At 41.5% G+C, this 18,618-nt stretch overlaps 2 protein-coding genes across 3 annotated transcripts in view; both read left to right on the top strand.

The window, feature by feature from the left end:
* Positions 1-4,969, top strand: part of relch (RAB11 binding and LisH domain, coiled-coil and HEAT repeat containing) — a 30,693-nt gene extending 25,724 nt beyond the window's left edge. For both annotated transcript variants that reach the window (XM_030768421.1, XM_030768422.1), the window contains 6 exons: positions 17-80; positions 213-351; positions 998-1,114; positions 2,567-2,655; positions 3,103-3,173; positions 4,705-4,969. In XM_030768421.1, coding sequence (XP_030624281.1) covers positions 17-80; positions 213-351; positions 998-1,114; positions 2,567-2,655; positions 3,103-3,173; positions 4,705-4,825 — 601 coding nt within the window. In that variant the 3' untranslated portion in view covers positions 4,826-4,969. The remainder of the gene's footprint in view (positions 1-16; positions 81-212; positions 352-997; positions 1,115-2,566; positions 2,656-3,102; positions 3,174-4,704) is intronic.
* Positions 4,970-8,087: 3,118 nt separating this feature from the next.
* On the top strand, positions 8,088-17,680 carry tnfrsf11a (tumor necrosis factor receptor superfamily, member 11a, NFKB activator). Its single transcript, XM_030767536.1, has 10 exons — positions 8,088-8,159; positions 11,719-11,797; positions 12,309-12,434; positions 12,663-12,809; positions 13,358-13,442; positions 13,865-13,941; positions 14,200-14,307; positions 14,417-14,466; positions 14,569-15,322; positions 17,415-17,680. Exons 1-10 carry the CDS (start codon positions 8,088-8,090, stop codon positions 17,678-17,680), a joined length of 1,764 nt encoding a protein of 587 aa, XP_030623396.1.
* The last annotated feature ends 938 nt before the right edge of the window (positions 17,681-18,618 follow it).

Below are 18,618 nucleotides of genomic sequence, written 5' to 3'. Positions count from 1 at the left end.
CAGTTTCTACTTGCAGTTCGGTGAGAATATCCACTATTCCTGCATTTGGAACAATTATGGAGACCGTAACGCAAAGAGAGGTACCCCTTTCTCGTACCACACACCTCCATGACCTAACACGCCTTTGTCAGTGGCAAATCGATCACCAGTATCAATTATAAAGGGGGCTTTACCTAGAGAAAAGTGACCTTTCACTTTGTGTGCTTTCTCAGCTTCTGGAGAGAGTCAAAATGCAGTTGGCCTCTTTTCTGGAAGACCCCCAATATCAAGACCAGCATTCCTTGCACATGGAGATTATAAAGACGTTTGGGAGGGTGGGGCCGAACGCCGAGCCACGGTTCAGAGATGAGTGTAAGTTTTCCCAGGTCAATCGGCACCTCGCACTCGCTTGTTCTCTGATAAGATTAAAGGGAATTTCCGTGGGTCGGGCGACTCTGTATTGTGGTAGTTTGAAAGACAAGTTACAGTGGTCATAATAGCGTGACTACGAAGACTATAGTAATTCGTGGACGTACACACACACACACACGCACACACAGAGTTCAAGGCCCAGTAAACAGATGGCTTGTTAATGAGTTTAATGATTAGATCACGCAACGATCAGACGGTCAGGAGTTTCCCGTACAGGATGAGCAATGACTCAGATACGTTTACAGAAAATGTCTAACTTACCGAAGAAATTGAAACGTGTTTCAATAGACTTTGCCAGTTATTTGTTTAATTGTTTCGTTTTATCACATATTTCAAAAATTGTGTCACAGACTGTATTTACAAATTCTTTAACACACTGTGTGTGTCTGTGTCTGTGTCTGTGTCTGTGTGTGTGTGTGTGTGTGTGTGTGTGCGCGCGCGTGTGCGTGTGTCTGTGCGTGTGTCTGTGCGTGTGTCTGTGTGCGTGTGCGTGCGTGCGTGTGCGTGCGTGTGTGTGCGCATGTGTGTTTCGGGGTGTCTATCTGTGTGTCTGTGTGTCTGTCTGTCTGTGTTTTTGCCCCCACAGTCGTCCTCCCTCATTTGCACAAGCTCGCTCTGGCGAACAACATGCAGACAGCAGACAACAAAAGGCTTGACATTGCCACCCAGCTCTTCGAGGCCTACAGCGCGCTGTCCTGCTGCTGTATCCTTCTGACTCATGGGAGTTGAGTTTAAGGGCATTTACAGTCTGGAGTAACCTCAGTCACTTTATTCATTCAACGTGTTACCTCATAACGTCTGCCCCGGCAACACACGCAGTCTCTCACCGCTGTGAGAAGATCTCCGTCTCTCCTCATGCTACTCTAACCGCGTCATGTGTCGTTTCGCTGACTAACGTGTATACACGAGCCCATCTGCAGTGATCGTTATCTTGTATTCCACATTAAAGAAACAATCGCACCATGAAATCAAAACTGAGCAGAAATACTCCCATAAACACAGAACATTTTCGTGACTCCAACAAGAGGAGTGTTTGAGCAACACAACAGTAACTACTAAAATATTCAGTACTCCTCCTGCAATGATGTTCAGAGGCAAAAGTCATTGCCCACAGTTGTTTTTTTTTTGTTTTTTTTCTTTTTTAAGCCTTTGCAGGTGTATAGTCTACAGCATGTGTGTTAGCGCAACTTCTGTTTTGCGTCAGACGACACCGTCTGTCATGTACACAGACCGTGGCGTTCTCCCAGCATGTTTTTATGTTACCCGGCCCTGTTTTTATGCTGTCTTTGGGCAGTCAAACTGCGTTCAGCTATTTCAGCCGGAATCACTGCATCTGACATTTCCCTGGTTCCTCCTGGCATCTGCACATTTTTGTGTTCCCCCCCCCAACTCCGCTTAGAGCTGCATCGTTTCGAAATGTTTGCATATTCTGCTGGTGGGGAAAGAAAGAAAGAAAAAAAGAAAGAAAGAAAGAAAAAGAAAGAAAGAAAGAAAGAAAATAAACCTCAGCCATTTCTGTCCTCTAAATTGCAGGGTGGATGGCAGAAAAGCGTCGTTAACCGCTCTGTGATGTTGTGGCTGGGAAAGGGAGAACCTTGCCCGGTTCCTCTGGTCTCAGTTCCCATCACACATGCCTGTGTGGGCGCTCTCTGAGCTCCACGCACTCTCCCTGACCCCTGGCAGCCAGCTGCAGGGAGTTTTACAGCAGCAAGGTTTTTTTTTTTTGTTTTTTTTTTTTAAAAAAAAAGCAACATTATACCTTCGGGCCCTCCTCCAGAACGGTGGCGTACCTCACAAGCAGTATTACCAGAAGACCGTCTTCCTATAGCATGAGCGACAGCCGTGACGTCACCACGGCGACGTTGTGTGGTCTTTTTTTTTTTTTTGCGAGTGGGTTGTTTAGGCCAGAGAAACGGAAGCCACCAATAAAACAAAAGTTACACGACAAAGAGGGGTTTTTTTGTCGTTTTTTTTTTTTTTTTTTTTTTTTTCAGGCCCAGATGTTTAAATATTTAGTGTGAAATTTCAAAAAACAACCAAAAAAAAAAAGACAAGTTTTGTGAATGTGCTGTGATTTCTGTTTTTTTTTTTTTTTTTTTGTTCCTCCCTCCTTACTCTGGTCCATCTCCAACCTCCTTAACTCAAAGCCTTTCAGTTATTTCTGAGGAGTGGATGGTGAATCATTTCCTTCCTGGTCTGAGGTGCTTGAGGACAGACATGGAGCATCTATCCCCAGAACACGAGGTGAACAAATAATGACAAACCTCAAACCGGGCTTCCAAGTCCTCATCAGACTGCTCCACCTTAACAGTGATATTTATGCCTCTCTTAATCTGGAGAAGAAAGTACTCTCAGTTGCTAAGATACAGAATACACATGCTTTGGTTTGATTTTATGAATATATGCCGCATGTCCTTGTACAGCGAGCGCTTTGTATCATATTGTATCAGCTTAATGTCAGGTATATATATATATTTTTTTTTCCTCGTGCCTACTAATAAGCAGCTGATATACCACATTTTTACCACATGGTTCGTATGGAACAATGTCTAATTCAGAGCAACAGACTTCCCAACTCTGGTTTTATTTTAATCTCTGTGTCGTCTCTCTCTCTCTCTCTCTCTCTCTCTCTCTCTCTCTCTCTCTCTCTCTCTCTTTCTCTCTCTCTTTTTTTTTCCCACGTCACTGCAGGTTATTCTGAGCTCCATGATTAAGGAGTGCGAGCTGAAGGTGGAAAACAGGGGAATGGGAGAGGCTCAAGGGTAAGGCATTTGTTCTCACAACCTGTTATAACAATTATTTTAGCTCAACCTCTGTACGGACCAGTGCGCATCTTACTCGTTCTTCTTGGCTTCCGCGTCTGCCCTTAGATTCCAAATAAAATTTCCCCTTAAGTATCGAGGGACCTTTTTGTTGCAGACTGAATTTTGTTTCCAACACTCTGCTCCAGTCTCTCAGTCGTATTCCCACCAAACGTCGCTCTTCTGCCAGGAAAGCACTGGAATTCACCTGTGATTCAGTCTCGTAATGTTTTTCTCAGAGGCGATCGCGCAAATCTCCCTGTAAACTCGAGAGAAGAGGCAGAAGTAAATCAAATCCTTTTTTTTTTTTTTTTTTTTGCTTTTTGCAAAAAAATCCTTTAAATCGTGTTTTGCAACCAGGATGTGCCGTTTTGAGTCCCGCCGCATGTAATTAGAGCAAAACCAGACCCATTCATGTTCTGCCCACCGGCCCAGAGAAGGGTTTCATATTAAACGTTTAGCATGCAGAGGACAGGCGGCGTAGCGATCACGTCCGCCTCTGTCCGCCTGTGTCAGTGCGTATGGGCTCCACCAGACGGCCGTTTAAAACATAGTGCGCTGCTGTCGGACCTCATTTGTTCCACTGTTAAACTGGTTGTAGAAAGACAGAAGGGAATTTTACCATTGCTTGTACTGGACTCTTAACAAATCTCCAAAGACACCAACACGGGTCGTGTGACGCATCAAGCCAAAATTATCATCGGTTTGGCTTATTGCAATGATTGAATTTATTTTGGTGTGTGGTATGTCTGTAGACTGAATTTTGGTATTCTTATGCTTTCCCTCTGTGAGAATTAGTTCAACACACACACACACACACACACTCGCAGACCTATAAAGTTGATAAATTGTATTTTTGCAGTGAAACATCAGGAGCCTATTAGTACACCTTTTCACAGAGCCCAGCTGTTTTTGGCTCTGTTACATATCCTCATATGAATTTAAAGGATCATTTTTTTTTATCAGAACTGACAACAAAAACCATAATTATTACATCTCACTGGTTGACGTAGACTCACTAGCTAGATTCTGCGTGGCCATTCTGTGAGAGTCAGTTTTTCCTCTGTGTTTGAAAGTAACTCCTTTTAGCTTTCCATGTCTTTTTTTTTTTTTTTTTTATTGCTATGCCCCTGTTTATGATGCTGGAAGATCCGACCACAGATACCATAAAAGTGTTATTTTTATCTGAGCCGTAGCCTATAGTGTAATAAATAACAGACACAACATATACCAAATAACATACAACAAAACCTAGATATGTATATATCGCAAAACAAACAGGAAACAATAGAACATAGACATTGAGGCGTAAACAGTAAGCACTCGCCATTGTATAACCAGTATATGTATTGTTAAGTTAAAGAAAGCACAATACAACAAATATTAAGTTAAAAAAAAAAAAGCAGACATTGGTTTTTTTTTTCTGTCTGTCAACTGAATATCGGTAAACATTGTTGTTGTTGTTTTTGTTTATTTTTCCCTCCTGTTGCAGCTCTATGTCAATCGCAGCGAGCCTGGTGGGTGAAGATGCAAAGACCAAGTTCCTCAGTAAGATGGGTCAGCTGACCACCTCTGGGGCCATGCTGGCCAACGTTTTCCAGAGAAAGAAATGAGCACCGCTCGGGGATGTATCCCATGATTCTCTGCTGTCTGGGACCTCCTACTTGAAGTCAAACTGTCTGCCTTCATTTTGTCTGTCTTTTCTTTTGACAGGCTTGATTTTATGTCTTATTTATGTCTTATGACTCTATTCCAACCTCCAAAGAAATTTGCACTTCTTTTTTTTTTTGTTTTCCTAAATTTTATTTTATTTTAACGTGTTTCAAGACTCTTATTTTCATCACTACATTTTTGTTTTGTTTTGTTTTTGGGTGTGTGAAGGTGGTTTAGAAAAGCAAGACTCGCGATTCCTTCTCTGTCTTGTCCTCTCTCTGTGTTGCAGTGTTTCTGGAAAATATTTTCTATAAGTGTGTGTTATTTTTGTTTGTTTGTTTTTGGATATGCTGAAACAGTAAATAACTGTACAATACACTGAATAAAAAGAACAGTACCCATATTATGTACATTTGAAATTGGTGTCAAAAGATAATAAAAATGAAGAACAATTGTGTACTTATATACAACTGACCCTGATTTTTTTTTAAGCAGGTTCCATTGTTTTAGCTCTCAGTGCAGTTCTGTCTGTCTCAAGTTAAACTGTAGTTGTAAAACGGGTTGTAAGTGCCAAATCCCACATCTATGATAGGCTTCAACTTTTCCTTTTTTTTTTCTTTCTTTTTTTTTTTTATATTGACTTTATCAGATTGCAGCATTCACAGTGGTTTTTCATACAATTCCTTTAGCTCGTGAAGGACAGAACAGTTTGTGCAACATGTTGGCAAAGTGACACTAAGGTTTCAGCAGGTGTCGTGACTATAAAAATAAGTTCTTGGCAACTGCACACAACTGCACACAAAAAAAAAGTACCAAGACTACAGTTAGAACTTCAAAGGATGTCCCTTGTCTGTGGTTTTTTTTTTTTTTTTTTTCCTTTCTCATTCAGTTTCAAAGTTCAGTAAGTGATGGATTACTGCTTGATAACAACGTCTCAGGCAACATTGAGATGTTGGAACGTGATTCTAATGAGTCTTTTGTTAAACTCCCACAGGGTCAAATATTGGTGCACTCAGTACCCCTTCAGGGACAAAAAAAAAAAGAACAAAATTTGCATATTATGTTAATTTTTAACTTTCAGGCTCGATAATCTTCCAGCTATACTTATGACTTATTTCTTTTTCACAATTCATCCATGATTCCAATAGTACTGTGACGGACATATTTGCATAATTATCTGAACCGTATACATTTTTTCCCCATGTATGAACAGCGAAGGTAGGGCATTTTCGAAACGGCTGAGTAAAAATGATCTGAAAATATTACTTTCAGAAGATCTGAAAAGCGGTTCTTGGCATGTGCGTTTAAATGTCATCGGTAGGGTGTTTTAGTTAGGAGAAGAGCACTCTGTCATCTGAGTCAGAGTGCAGAGGCATGTCCAAAGCAAGCAGAAGACGGGGGGGGTCTGCCCAGGAAACAGGAGCAGTATGCCTCTGCATGTTTTTACTTCTCTTCAAATGATATTTCGTAACGTAATTAGGCCTGTCTGAGTGGCATCCAGTGGGTGGCCGCTTTGGATCGGAAGCCGAATGATTTGTGTCTTTTTAGAGATCCATACCTTTGGCCAATGTTTTACACACACACATACATTGGTGATGTAAATGCCTAAAAAAACATATTACAGGTGGGTAGAAACCCATTTCACCACTAAACACTATTCACCACTTTGGCATGGCGTAGCAGTTTTCAACTCGTCATGAAGTTGACGAAAAGTAATACATTTCCGTCAACTCAGGAAACAGAATAATCTTATTTCCTAGAAATAAACTCCTCCTGACTTTACATATTTTGTAATGTATATATTCACTTTAAGTTGAACTGATGGACTCTGAATAATTTGGCTACAGCTTTCTTGTAACATTCTGTCAACTTGCACTGTAGAAATACAATTTATTGGATTTATTCCAAATTCAGAAGAAAAAAAGCACATGAAATAAGATGTGATGTCTCTGGGAATCCAGATTCTTTGGAAAAAAGTGACGTCATGCATTGATCATGGAATATCAAAATTAGTTCTCTATTTGACTTTTCCTGATATATTGTGATAACATATTTGGATACCATAAACTGACAGAGGATTGGCTGAGCACGTCTATTAGCCAAATAATGGCACTTGATTGGTTCCATAGTCTAGGAAAATTCCAGGAAATATCCTCCTGCCCTCTGGGAGATGTCAGGAGTTGTTTGCATATGAGGCTGTGTTGCTTTTAGTGGGTTTTTTTTGGGGGGGGGGGGGGGGGGGGGGGGGGCGCGCGCGCGCGTGCGTGCGTTTGCTTCCACAGTCTGTGTGGGAGAGGGAGAGGGGGAAGAGAGGGAGGGGGAGGTTGAAGTCACTCCCACTCCTTAAATGACAGTTATTCAAAGTAGGTAGGAATATCTTGAAGTACTTCCAGCAGTGAGAACAGAGGTTTTAAATGGTTCAGAACTCGCTTTCCCTGCTCCGCTCTGCTCTGCTCTTTAAAGTATTTAGTCTGTTTACCACACGAGTCTATCGAATAAATGGTTGGTGAAGAAAAAGAGGTAAAGCTTAAGTAAGGCAGTTGCCACAAAATAGAAAAGTACGGATTCTCTATACATAATGTTTAGTTAATCCGTGTGACATGTCCTCTAGTTACATGAATCACACGTCATATCGGGTCCATTCCCCAACTCTCAAACACACCCCACCTCTTATGAGGAAACGAACCACACATTTATTTCACTTGGCCGAGCATAAGACTGAGTAAAACATATCTTGACAGTGGTGGGTATCTAAATTAAACGCTGTTGTTATAAAACAATAGCGGTATGGAATATAGCTCGTCCTTGCGTTGTTCAGGCGGGGAGATTGTTACATAGTTTATTGGTGTATTTCTCCTTTTTATCTTTTTAATCATGCCGGTCCAGTAGTAAACGTTAACTAAACAGCATTTGAAGTGAGGGTCTTGCTTTACTGTGTGCCACTTCGTCAATGAACTATCAAGCTGGGAGGGGCATGCAAAATAAGTCGCCAGTCCTCCTTCACCAGTCCTCACAAAGTGAAGTATTCACTGCGGGGGTGAGCATACATCAGGGTTTGAACTCTGAGAATGCAATATCCTACTATCTTTGCGAAGCAGCTACACAAATCTTCCCCGATTCTTGTTCGACAGTGGCCAGTACAGCTATTAACTTTTCTTTAATTTCCTCGGTTCAGCTTTTTTTCGAGCATCGATTCACTGACACGTTTTATAACGAACAATTATGAGACTACATTTCACCACCAGCTGGATATTTCAGGGTTGGATCGTGTTTTTCATCGCTTTATGTATACAGGTAAGTGTTTAGGTTTTCACTGTGAGAGACAGGAAGACCAGAGGCAACCGAACGTCATTCATAAAAGTAGACAAATGTATATCATTGCAAGTTTGTTTGTGTTGCACAGGTAATAACAGAATGGCTTTCAAGACGTAGACAGTGTGTTAATACTCTCAAGACTACATGCTAATGGGCTTGATGTGTGTGCCCATGATAGTTGAGCCAAATACCAGGTGTTTTTGAAATGTCTTGACCCCCCGGTGCTTCGCGGCACTTCTGGTTTGCGGGAATGAGTAGTCAATCTCTGTCAGTCTCCTCACAGTTCCATGGAGCAGCGGCAGTTTCTCAGGGTAGACATGCTCTCTTTCCTCTCTTACACTCTCTCTCTCTCTCAGTTTTCTGCTTGAAGGGGAAGTTCTAATGTGGAGGAGGTTTTCTGGCACAAAAGAATTGCTTTGCTCATGTTGTTTTTGGGATGTTCCTAAACTAGAAGTCTATATTATGTGGGTTTTGTGAACAATTCAGGGAAACTTGCCATTCTGTCTCCTTTGCCCATTCAGAGATGTTAATATATTATTATTGTTGTTCTTTCTTTCTTTTCTTTTTTCTTTTCTTTCTGTCTTTCTTTCTTTTTTTTTTCTAATAAGAAACATGTATGTGATTTCTTTTGAATGTTTTGAGGTTATAACGATTTCACTTAAAAAAATCCTCAGAAAACCCAGATAATTAATCTAAATGAAGTATGTTGGCCATGAAATAAACCTAGCCGCCACAGTTTCAGACCAGTATTTCTGCAAATATGGACCCAATGAAAAGTAATACTGTCTCTCTATCTGAAGGTCAAATCCATAGAAAAAAAAAAAGACAAAACACCCCAGGTAACCCCAATGTGTGTCTTCTGATGAAACATGTCTTTATTCACTTAAATGTAAAAATACACATAAAACCCCTTTTGCTGTTTCATCCTCATTAATGTGTTAGTTTCTTTGCTCACGTAAATATACGCTCTCTCTGTGATCACCAGACAGGCAGAATTTACCATGACTACCTTTATTGGATGGATGCATGGATGAAGTTAGGTAACGTTATCAGGTCGTGTGTTGCATCATAGCTGCGCGTCTGAACTTGAGTTTATCATTTGGTATCAGAGGGAAAACCAGGCCTCTCCTTCATGCTAAAGTTTCAGCGCTATTTTTTTTTTTTTTTTACATTTTCCAGGGCTCCCTGTATTTTCACCAGTGACCTCACTGCTCCCGTGGCATGATTTGTACAGTTGGTCCTTTTCTGGTGGTTTAGTTTGTTGATTCGCTTCGTGTGATGTTCTGTCATTGCCTTGTTGTGATGCCTCGCTAACGGAAGTGGATATAAAGACCTAGATATTACACAGACCCTTTAAAAACTCACCTGAGCAGGTGACAAATGCCATCATTGCAGTTAGGTAAATGATGCGGTCTGGGATGTGTCCCGAACGGTGTTTCAAAGCGTCACTTTCAACACCATACTATTACCTCCAGCAACTGTGTTCCTGCTTGGATGAGAATAATACACAAAACGTAACTGTCGCTACACCCACACAACACCCTCTCTCTCTCTCTCTCTCTCTCTCTCTCACACACACACACACAGTTGCACACACACACACACACTTTTCCATAGTTTATCATTGATAAGTCACCAGTGAAAGTGTCAGGGCTAGATGAAAGAAGATGTGGGTTGGGTCCTGAGCAAACAGCGTATGAAAGCATATAATAACTTAGCATCACTCCTGGTGCTCTTTCTTGTTCTGTGCGTTTGGGCGTTTGGTCCATGAAAATATTTTGGGCAGCATAAAATGAGGCTGATGCCCAACTGAGGAAGAGCCAACAAGATTTTTTTTTTTTTTTTTTTTTTTTTTTTATCAATAGCAGCCATTCAGCTTTCTTATGTCTTTCATGTTAAATTAGTAAAGTAAAGTAAAGTAAAAAAAAAAAAAAAAAACCATGAACATCAATCAGTCAAATATCATTGACTCTTTGGGTGTGTAGTAGGGTAAAAAAAAAAAAAGGCAGATGATCAATAATGCGATCAGGCTTGCGTGTAAAAGATCCAAATTCCATGCATGACGTGTACATGCTCTCTTATTGATGGAATGAATCCAATCCGAACAAAAAAAAAGCCCGAGCTGATTCATTTGAATAATGTTATTTCCATCCTAGCACTGATAGTCCATTTGGTTACGTTTTGTTTTAATGTCAAAGATCAGGCTTTGCGCGCTCCATAAGGAAAAAGGATCCTGTGAGGGAAACCTGACAGAGAATTTCCAGGGTTCGTGTTTTGTTTTATTTATTTATTTATTTATTTATTTATTTATTTCCTCCTTTGGTTCAGCTGGATCTCTGCACCAGTATTCCATCATAGATAGGGAAAAATAGATTCCAACCGTACACATCACTATCTGGCCCTGGATCTCTCTTTAGCCCTTGTTTTCCTATTTGAATAAACAATAAGGAAAAACGGCCACATACCGCCCCAGCCATTTTTGCATTTCCGAGGTTTTTCTTTTTTTTTTCTTTTTTTTTTACTTTGTCACTGTTATGGGAAATTTGCAGACGGCATGTTCTGTCACGGTGCCATGTCGTCATTCTGTTTTTTGGTTGTTTTTTTTTTTTTTCCGTAGGAATACGCTAGTTAATATGTATTATTCCACTCTTAGCACAAATTGTTGTTTGTGATGCCAAAGCACGTTTCATTTGCCGTGTGAGAAAAACGGAGCTGAAAGCTTATTTACAACACATTTTAGTGGTCTACACAGTGGAACACCCGCGCTGGTCATGCCAAGTCTTTTAGATGGGCACTTTCCTCCTTTCAAACACAGTCTCTCTCTGGGCCTGCTGGATGACTTCTGTTTCAGTTTTATTCATTCAAATAATGTCCAATCTTCGAATCTGTATGGAATAAAAATGAAATTTGAGTTTCCTCGCGACTTAAGAGCGCTGGAAATCACTCTGTGGTATTTTCAAAACCCAAAAGGAAAACTATTTCTCTCTCTCTCTCTCTCTCTCTCTCTCTCTCTCTGTCCCTCTTTATCAGATTTTAGACACTGGGCAGGCATTACTACTTGCCCTTTTTGCAAATAGTAATGCCCTTTTTTTTTTGCCTTTTTTTTTTTTTTTTTTTTCCAATGTCAATGAATAATGTTCGGACATCTTGCAGCTATATAACTCCAGCACGTAGCCACAATGTACTCCTAAACTTACTGTGGGCAAGCACAACTCCTCTGTCATATCTTACTGACAGTTGAGTATGAGTCCATCGCCTGCCGTGACTCACAGTGTTCTAACACATAACTCACAGGGTTATTAAAGTCTGTGGGCAGGTAATTAAACTGTCGTTTGGTGTTATTGTAGTGCTGTTAGCTAAGCTTTTTCACTGAATGTGTGACTGTAAAAATGCAGAGAGTCTATGTTGTGAACTTTGTGTGATAAAACAAAAAAAAAAAAAAAGATGTCCGACAATAAATAGATAGTTATTAACAGTTGTAACAGTGATTTGTTATTTCATTGTTTGATTTTATGTGTTTATTTATTTATTTTTGCAGGAGGTTTTCGCTAAACCAAGTGGCTGTGGTCAGAACCAGTATAAGAAAGACAATGTTTGTTGTAGCAAGTGTGAACCAGGTTGGTTATAACACTCACATTCATTTCTCTTTCTCTCTCTCTCTCTCTCTCTCTCTCTCTCTCTCTCTCTCTCTCTCTCTCTCCCTCTCCCCTAGTTTAGTATATCAGTGTATTTTTAACACACTCAGAACATATATATTTAACAGTACAGAGCACGAGTGGAAACACTCCGGAAATGGAGCCCCTCTCTAATGCTATAGATGAACTAATCCTGTTTGGGTGACGGTTGAGACATTATACTGGACTGTGAAAATCCCTATTTTTAGCATTACCAGTGTGAAAAGCAGAAGAGGAACTAGCTTACACAAACTAAAGTAATTTTTGGTCTGAAGAGACCCCATCTGAGGGCATTAGTGGGAACACGGTTTACCCTATGTCTCTCAGTCTGGTGCCTCCTGCAAGTATCCTTAATGATGAAAAGCTAGACAGTGGGAATCATTTTAATGTTTGGCTGTAAAGCGACAGAAATTTGCTCTTGTTGATACAGTACCCTCTCTCCTCTTGAATGCAGGGAAGTATTTGTATGCAGAATGCGAAGGCAACAAGGACACTGTATGTGTGCCCTGTGGAACGAATGAATACCAGCCAGACTGGAACCTGGAGACTAAATGTATCCAACAGAAGTACTGTGACACGGGTTTGTAATCTTTTCACTTGTGTGTGTGTGTGTGTGTGTGTGTGTGTGTGCGTTCAACTATGAGCACTTTACACACCGAACACACATCAGTTCCACCAAAACCCAGGTTTTCACTCACATATTTTGAAATTTCAATCTCAATTCAAGCATGTCTTTCAATCCTGAACGGCCTTCAAACAGGAATGAGGCCTGTCTCTCACCCCCATACTCTCATCTCCCGACATGCAGGCAAGGGCTTCAGTCCCACCCGGCCCAGTAATGCCACAGCTCCTGTGCCCTGTCAGTGTAAGCAGGGCTACCAGTGTTCTGTCATTAACTGTGAGTTCTGTGTAAAGATCCCACCCTGTCGTCCTGGACACGGATTCGTCATGAAGGGTAAACCTCTTATCCACTTATGCACTCAGTATTATCATGTGTGTGTGTGTGTATATATATGTATATGTATATGTATATGTATATATAACTGATGGACAGATATGTCCATATACAGATGGCTGTGTGAGCGCACCATGAATACTAGTTACCTACAAATACTCTTTTAAATACAGATGAATGGGCCAGTGTATAGCCCATGTTTTTCAGTGAGTGGTTTTCTCTGGAAAAGACACGGAGAACTTTTGGTGTACTGGGTGTTCACTGGGTGTAGTGCCACATGAGAGAGGAAATTATAACAGAGCAGATATACATGTATCTTTGGACTCTATGGTTTATTGGTTATTTTCAGTACCCTGACATAGTCATGCTGTAGTTAAGATTTAAAGAAATAGCTTAAAAAAGCTAAAGAGATCATTTTGCGCAATTATATGTTTAACCTCATCTATTTTTATACATGAGGATTTCTTTTGAGGATTATATCTCAAAAACTTGGAAGGCACAAAACCTGTCAGCTTCAATTATGGATTTGTTGTCTTGTTCCAACGCAGATTCCGGTGAGGGCTCCTGCGAGGCCTGCAAGTATGGCTTTTTCTCGGACTCTGACTCAATTGATCCCTGTAAAAAATGGACAGAGTGAGTATGCTGTGTTTTTTGGGGGGGGGGGGGGGGGGGGGGGGGGCTGCAAAACCACAAACAGCATTCGAGGGAAAAAAAACAAAAAAACAAAAAACACCTTGATTAATTCAACAGCCGAAAGAAACGGTCGCAACGTTTACAGACTCGGGGACGTCATGCGTCGCCTGTTGGCTTACGCTCGTTCCCATGGCAGTTGAAAACGCTGTTTTAAAAGCCCCCGCAGTCTTACCACACTGTGGCGATATGACTAATTTCCTCACCACTTCCCCTGGAAAGAGGTTATTTTCTATTGCCTGTAGTATTTGCGGTGAACGTTCACGGGGAGAGGGAAAGATTGATCGAAATAGATGTGGGCAAAAAAAAAAAAAAAAAAAAGTATAGAAATCATATATTGATTTGTTGTCTTAATTTCTCTCCAGCTGCAAAGCCAACGGCAAAACGGAAAAAAGGCCCGGGACGGCTACAGCAGATGTGACGTGTGGACCTCCTCACACTGGTATGCAACCTCATGTGCATGCTCAACCTATGACCGATGCTGTAATTTGAAGGCATGCTGTTTTATTCATTCGGTTTTTAAGTGGCCATTTGGCTCTCAAGAGCTCCGAGAAACTGAAGGACTTTGCTCAACGTGAAGCGGCTGAAAAACGACATTTACATTCGACGTTGACTGTGTGCAATTTACCGATTAAAGTTTGGAAATAAGTCGGGGGCGCTTGTTATCGTTTTAAAATGTACTCTCTTGATTGTCTCTCAGGTCCTCAGCCGTGGTTAGTGGTGGAGATGGTTCTGTCCATTATCGTGGTGGTGTCACTAATTATCCTCTTTTTGTTCTGTTACAAGAACAGATTGACACTCCTCACAGGTAAATGTTGTGCTAAAGGGGGAGAAAAAAAAGTTTTTTCACGTCTTATACAATTTGTTCCAAAATCCCTGTGTCTTGACCATTAATAGGTCATTTTATTGCGTTACAGTAAATTTACGGTCATGTGTCCAAAGCCTGAAAAGAACCAGAATACAACAGGTATGCCAAAAAAAAAAAAAAAAACAACAATCTATTTGAAATGACATATCTCCGCTCTTCCAAACCTCTTAGTCACTCTATCTTTCCATCTGTTTTCGTTAGGAGACCTCTACACCTCCCTTCAGCAGCAGTAACGGCCAACAGACCTGTACCCTGTACGAGATCACCTGTCACCTGATTCGCCAAGACGACGACCCAGCCAAGTCCTTCAGCATGTGTCCCAGTAGCAGGCTCACCTCCCCCAAAGAGGAGTCCGACAAACCAGACCAGGAGCGCGACGGCGATCAGGCTGACGGGTCGTCCAGCACCCCCAGTGAGATGTCGGAGGGGGGTCCCTCGTCGCCTCTGTCGGGCAGCTCCTGTAGCTGCGTGCTCTCTATGAAGGAGCCCGTGGAGGTGGGGGAAAATGAAGACTGCAGCCAGGTCGTCGCTCCGGGTGTGGACGGGTCGTGCTCCTGCGGGGGCGTGGACCCAGAAGCTGGGGAGGGAGGTTCTGAGGGACAGACGCTCCTCCAGGAGGCGTTTCTGTGTGACAATTGCTGCCCAGAGAACGTTGGGGTTTGTGGTGAGCGTTCACAGCTGCAAGAATCTCATGATCTCTACCTGTGCGACCATGCCACCAAAGAACAAACCGTGCCCGGGGAGAGGGGTTGCCGCGGCGACGGGGCTCTGGTTCAGGGGCTGTACAGGCAGAACGAACCCTGCTGCTGCAGTATTGACTCTACTACTATGGCGATGATGTCATCAGTCAGCGCCAACAATCAGGGCCTCACTTTGATTGACAGTAATGACATGAAGCTGTCTGAGTCTGACCCAGAGTACCAGGGTCAATGCACAGAAGCTGCCCTTACATCAGGTATGAGAACTACTCTCTGTCTCCATAATGGTTAGCAGTCTATGCAATTCCACTGGCAGTTACACTTGATGACGCTCATACAAATGTATTGTATTTATGTACTAACATCGCCAGGGTTGTGTAACTACAGCGCTCTTTGGTTAAAGTTTTTAAATGACCGGGCTAGGTCTCCCTTCACCTTCCGATTTTCTTTCTTTTAAAATTCTAGTGTTGATACAATACCAAACAAATATCGCACGAGTGCCTTAAACAATCTTTACCAAAACTGTCATTTGTCCCGTTAGCGAAATGAGCACGTTCTCAGCGAAGGAGAGCAGAGTTGAAGAGAGGAGAGTGTGACAGAGAGAGAGAGCTTTAGTCATTCTCGACACTTCAAATGTGTGTTTGACAACGGTCTGAAGTATAGTGTAGGTTTGAATGATGTGTCTTTACAACATTTGTAAATGGTCAATTTGTTATAGGTCCTTTGTCATTGCTTGTTTTAGTTTATTCAGTTCATACCTTCGCTTAGTACCTAGTAATTTATCTTGTGTTAATACACAGTTCTTAAAACCTCGTATCAGGGCCAAGACAAATACAGTTACTACCCTGCAAAAATCTGCTCTAGCACTCAGATTAAGGCTATGTATACATCCAGTCAGTATCTGAAGTATCTCAAGGTCATGCTATTATCATAATAACTACAGTAATGAACAACAGTTCTGTGTCCAGGGGGGTTTAAATACAGAGATGCCAGCTAGCAGCTCGTGTGTTTGTCTCACATTCCTCACTGCGTCGACTGACCCAGGTTCAATTGAAACAACATGTGCTGTAAACTCAAGAACTTGAGTAATACTGCCTCAAAAAAAAAAAAAAGAAAAAAGGAGAAAAAAAGAAACTGCTCACCAAGGCAATCACTCAGGTCGAAGCGACTTGATCTTATAACAGATGTTTTAACAAAGTGGTAAACATCATTTCCCATAATCTGTGCAATTGCAGCGGCAGAATTTTCCGGTTACTGTTCGTGCACATGCGGGCCAAGTTCCTGCTTCTTTGATTTCCTTTCGACGTTTCTTTTTTCTTTTTCTTTTTTTTTCAGTTGCACGGGTAACATTAGCGTTAGATTGTTTCTTAATACGGTCGCATTAAAATGATGGATTTCTCACTACTTGTCCTCTTTTCATGTCGACAACATTCCTCAGTGTATTTATGCAAAGAGTCGGTTTTTTGATGAAGCTTTCATTGTTGAGGAATACAAATTAAAAAAAAAAAAAAAAACCCAGAAAAAAAACAAACAACAAAAAAAATTGCATTCCGGTTAATTGATTTTCCGGTAAAATAGAGGACGTAAAAAAAGAAGCTGGCGTCGATAGCTGTTTGAGACGTCATAAATCATGGTTAGCTGACTAAAGGATGTGTGAAGGATGACTCACGGAGGGTCTGACTCGGTTAAGTGTGTCTGCTGAGGAGAGGCGATGGTGTGAGTATTCTCTGTTTAAAATGGGAACTGCTCAGAGACTGCGGATGTTGAAACATAAAGAGAAGGAAGCCGTTTGCTTCTTTTTTTTTTTTTTTTTTTTTTTTTGGACCCTTCTGAAGGTATAGGGTATAAATAGCTACAGTTATTGCCAGCGAAGAGCTGACATAGTAGTACCAGCCTTTTATTTTAATATTAAAGACGGGCCTAGTGAAAAAACCCGCCCCCCCCCCCCCCCCCCCCCCCCCACCCAAAAAAAAAAACAAACCTGTTTTGATGTATTCAAAGTTTAGTGCTTTTAGGGCAGAAAAGTACATTTGTGAAGGTCTTTGTCACAACAGACACTGTTTTTATGGTCTTCTTGATAGGATAACATGCAGGCTGATCTTTTTTGTTGCTGATATAATAGATAAAATATGCAAAATATGTTCACCACAGACCACAGAGAGATGACTGATGAGTTACGGTTTGACTCGAGGAAACGTAAAGTGTTTTTTTTTTTTGTTTTTTTTCCCCCTGTAGTATTTCTGCCGCCGCTTGCTGCAGATATTGGAGATTAGATCCTGGTATTTCATAGGGGGGGGACGTTTTCGTGATCCGTAACGTATGCTGACGTTCGTTTATTGTTTGGTGCAGGTCAGGTGACGGGAAACAACAACACTACGTTCATCTCCAACGGACAAGTGATGAACTTCAGCGGCGATGTCATCGTCGTGTACGTCAGTCAAACGTCGCTAGGCGGCGGCAGCGCGGATACCGAGGAGCCCTTCAGCTGTCCGGTTCAGGAGCAGTCTAATGAGGAGAGTTTCCAGAGCGCGCCCAAACCCAGCATCTCCACCACGCCACCCCAGCGCAGCCTGCCTGTACAGGAGGCCAGCGACGAGTGGCCTCTGAAGAACTAAACTGTCTCCCTTTAACTAAGGAAGACCATCAACCATGGGCCAGGAGCCCATCTCCCAGCCTTCTAACTCGGATATTGTTTGTTCTCAAAGCATCCAGAGTGCTGTTTGAAGTATAATAATTAAAAAAAAAATGCTATGCATTTGTTTACTTGATACTTGTACATATATACAGTATGTTGTCGTTTTTAACAAGGTCTGAGTTCTTGTCATGGTGAAGATGTTGATGTTGATTTTGAAATCCCATGCTGGGAATACAGTGAATCTCAAAAGGAAGTGTCTTGTGCTGTCTTGTTCTCAGAAAACCCCAAACGCAGAGAGAGAGGGAGAGGGAGAGGGAGAGAGAGAGAGAGAGAGAGAGAAAGAGACAAAGAGAGAGAGAGACTTGGTTTAAAGAAGCCAAACTCCATGTTGAGCATTTTCAAACCTCAAAATAATGATACACCCAATGAAAACAAAACTGCAGTAATCAGAGAGAGAGAGAGAGAGAGAGGAAAAAAAAAAGACTGTTATGTTCCTGTTGGCCTCTAATTCTCTTTTTTTCTTTTTCGTCTTGTCCTCTTGTGTGGTTTTGGACCGGGGCTGTTGTGTTTCACTGTGTGAGCAAGGCTGTGCTCTCTGCGGCCTGATTGGGGATATTGGCATACTCTTGCCAACCAGGGAATCTGCAGAATGTTGAACATTCGACTCTTCCTGAACTCTTGAGATTTTAAAACTAAGAAGCCTTCTCTTTTACGCATTTTTTGTTTGTGTGTGCGTGTCTCCATGTGTGTGTGTGTGTGTGTGTGTGTGTGTGTTTTGTTTTTTTTAATCTACATTGACTATTTAAGGTTTCATCTCTTAAGTCACTGCCTTGACAATTCAGTTGAATACTGGAATTTAAAACAAACAAAAAAAAAAGACTGCCAATGAACTTATTTGAGTATATGATTCAAATTCAG

The sequence above is a fragment of the Chanos chanos genome, chromosome 3 (assembly GCF_902362185.1).
Source record: "Chanos chanos chromosome 3, fChaCha1.1, whole genome shotgun sequence".
NCBI lineage: Eukaryota > Metazoa > Chordata > Actinopteri > Gonorynchiformes > Chanidae > Chanos > Chanos chanos.
The sequence above is the reverse complement of the archived record's forward strand: the minus strand, read 5'-3'. Positions and strand labels throughout refer to the sequence as shown.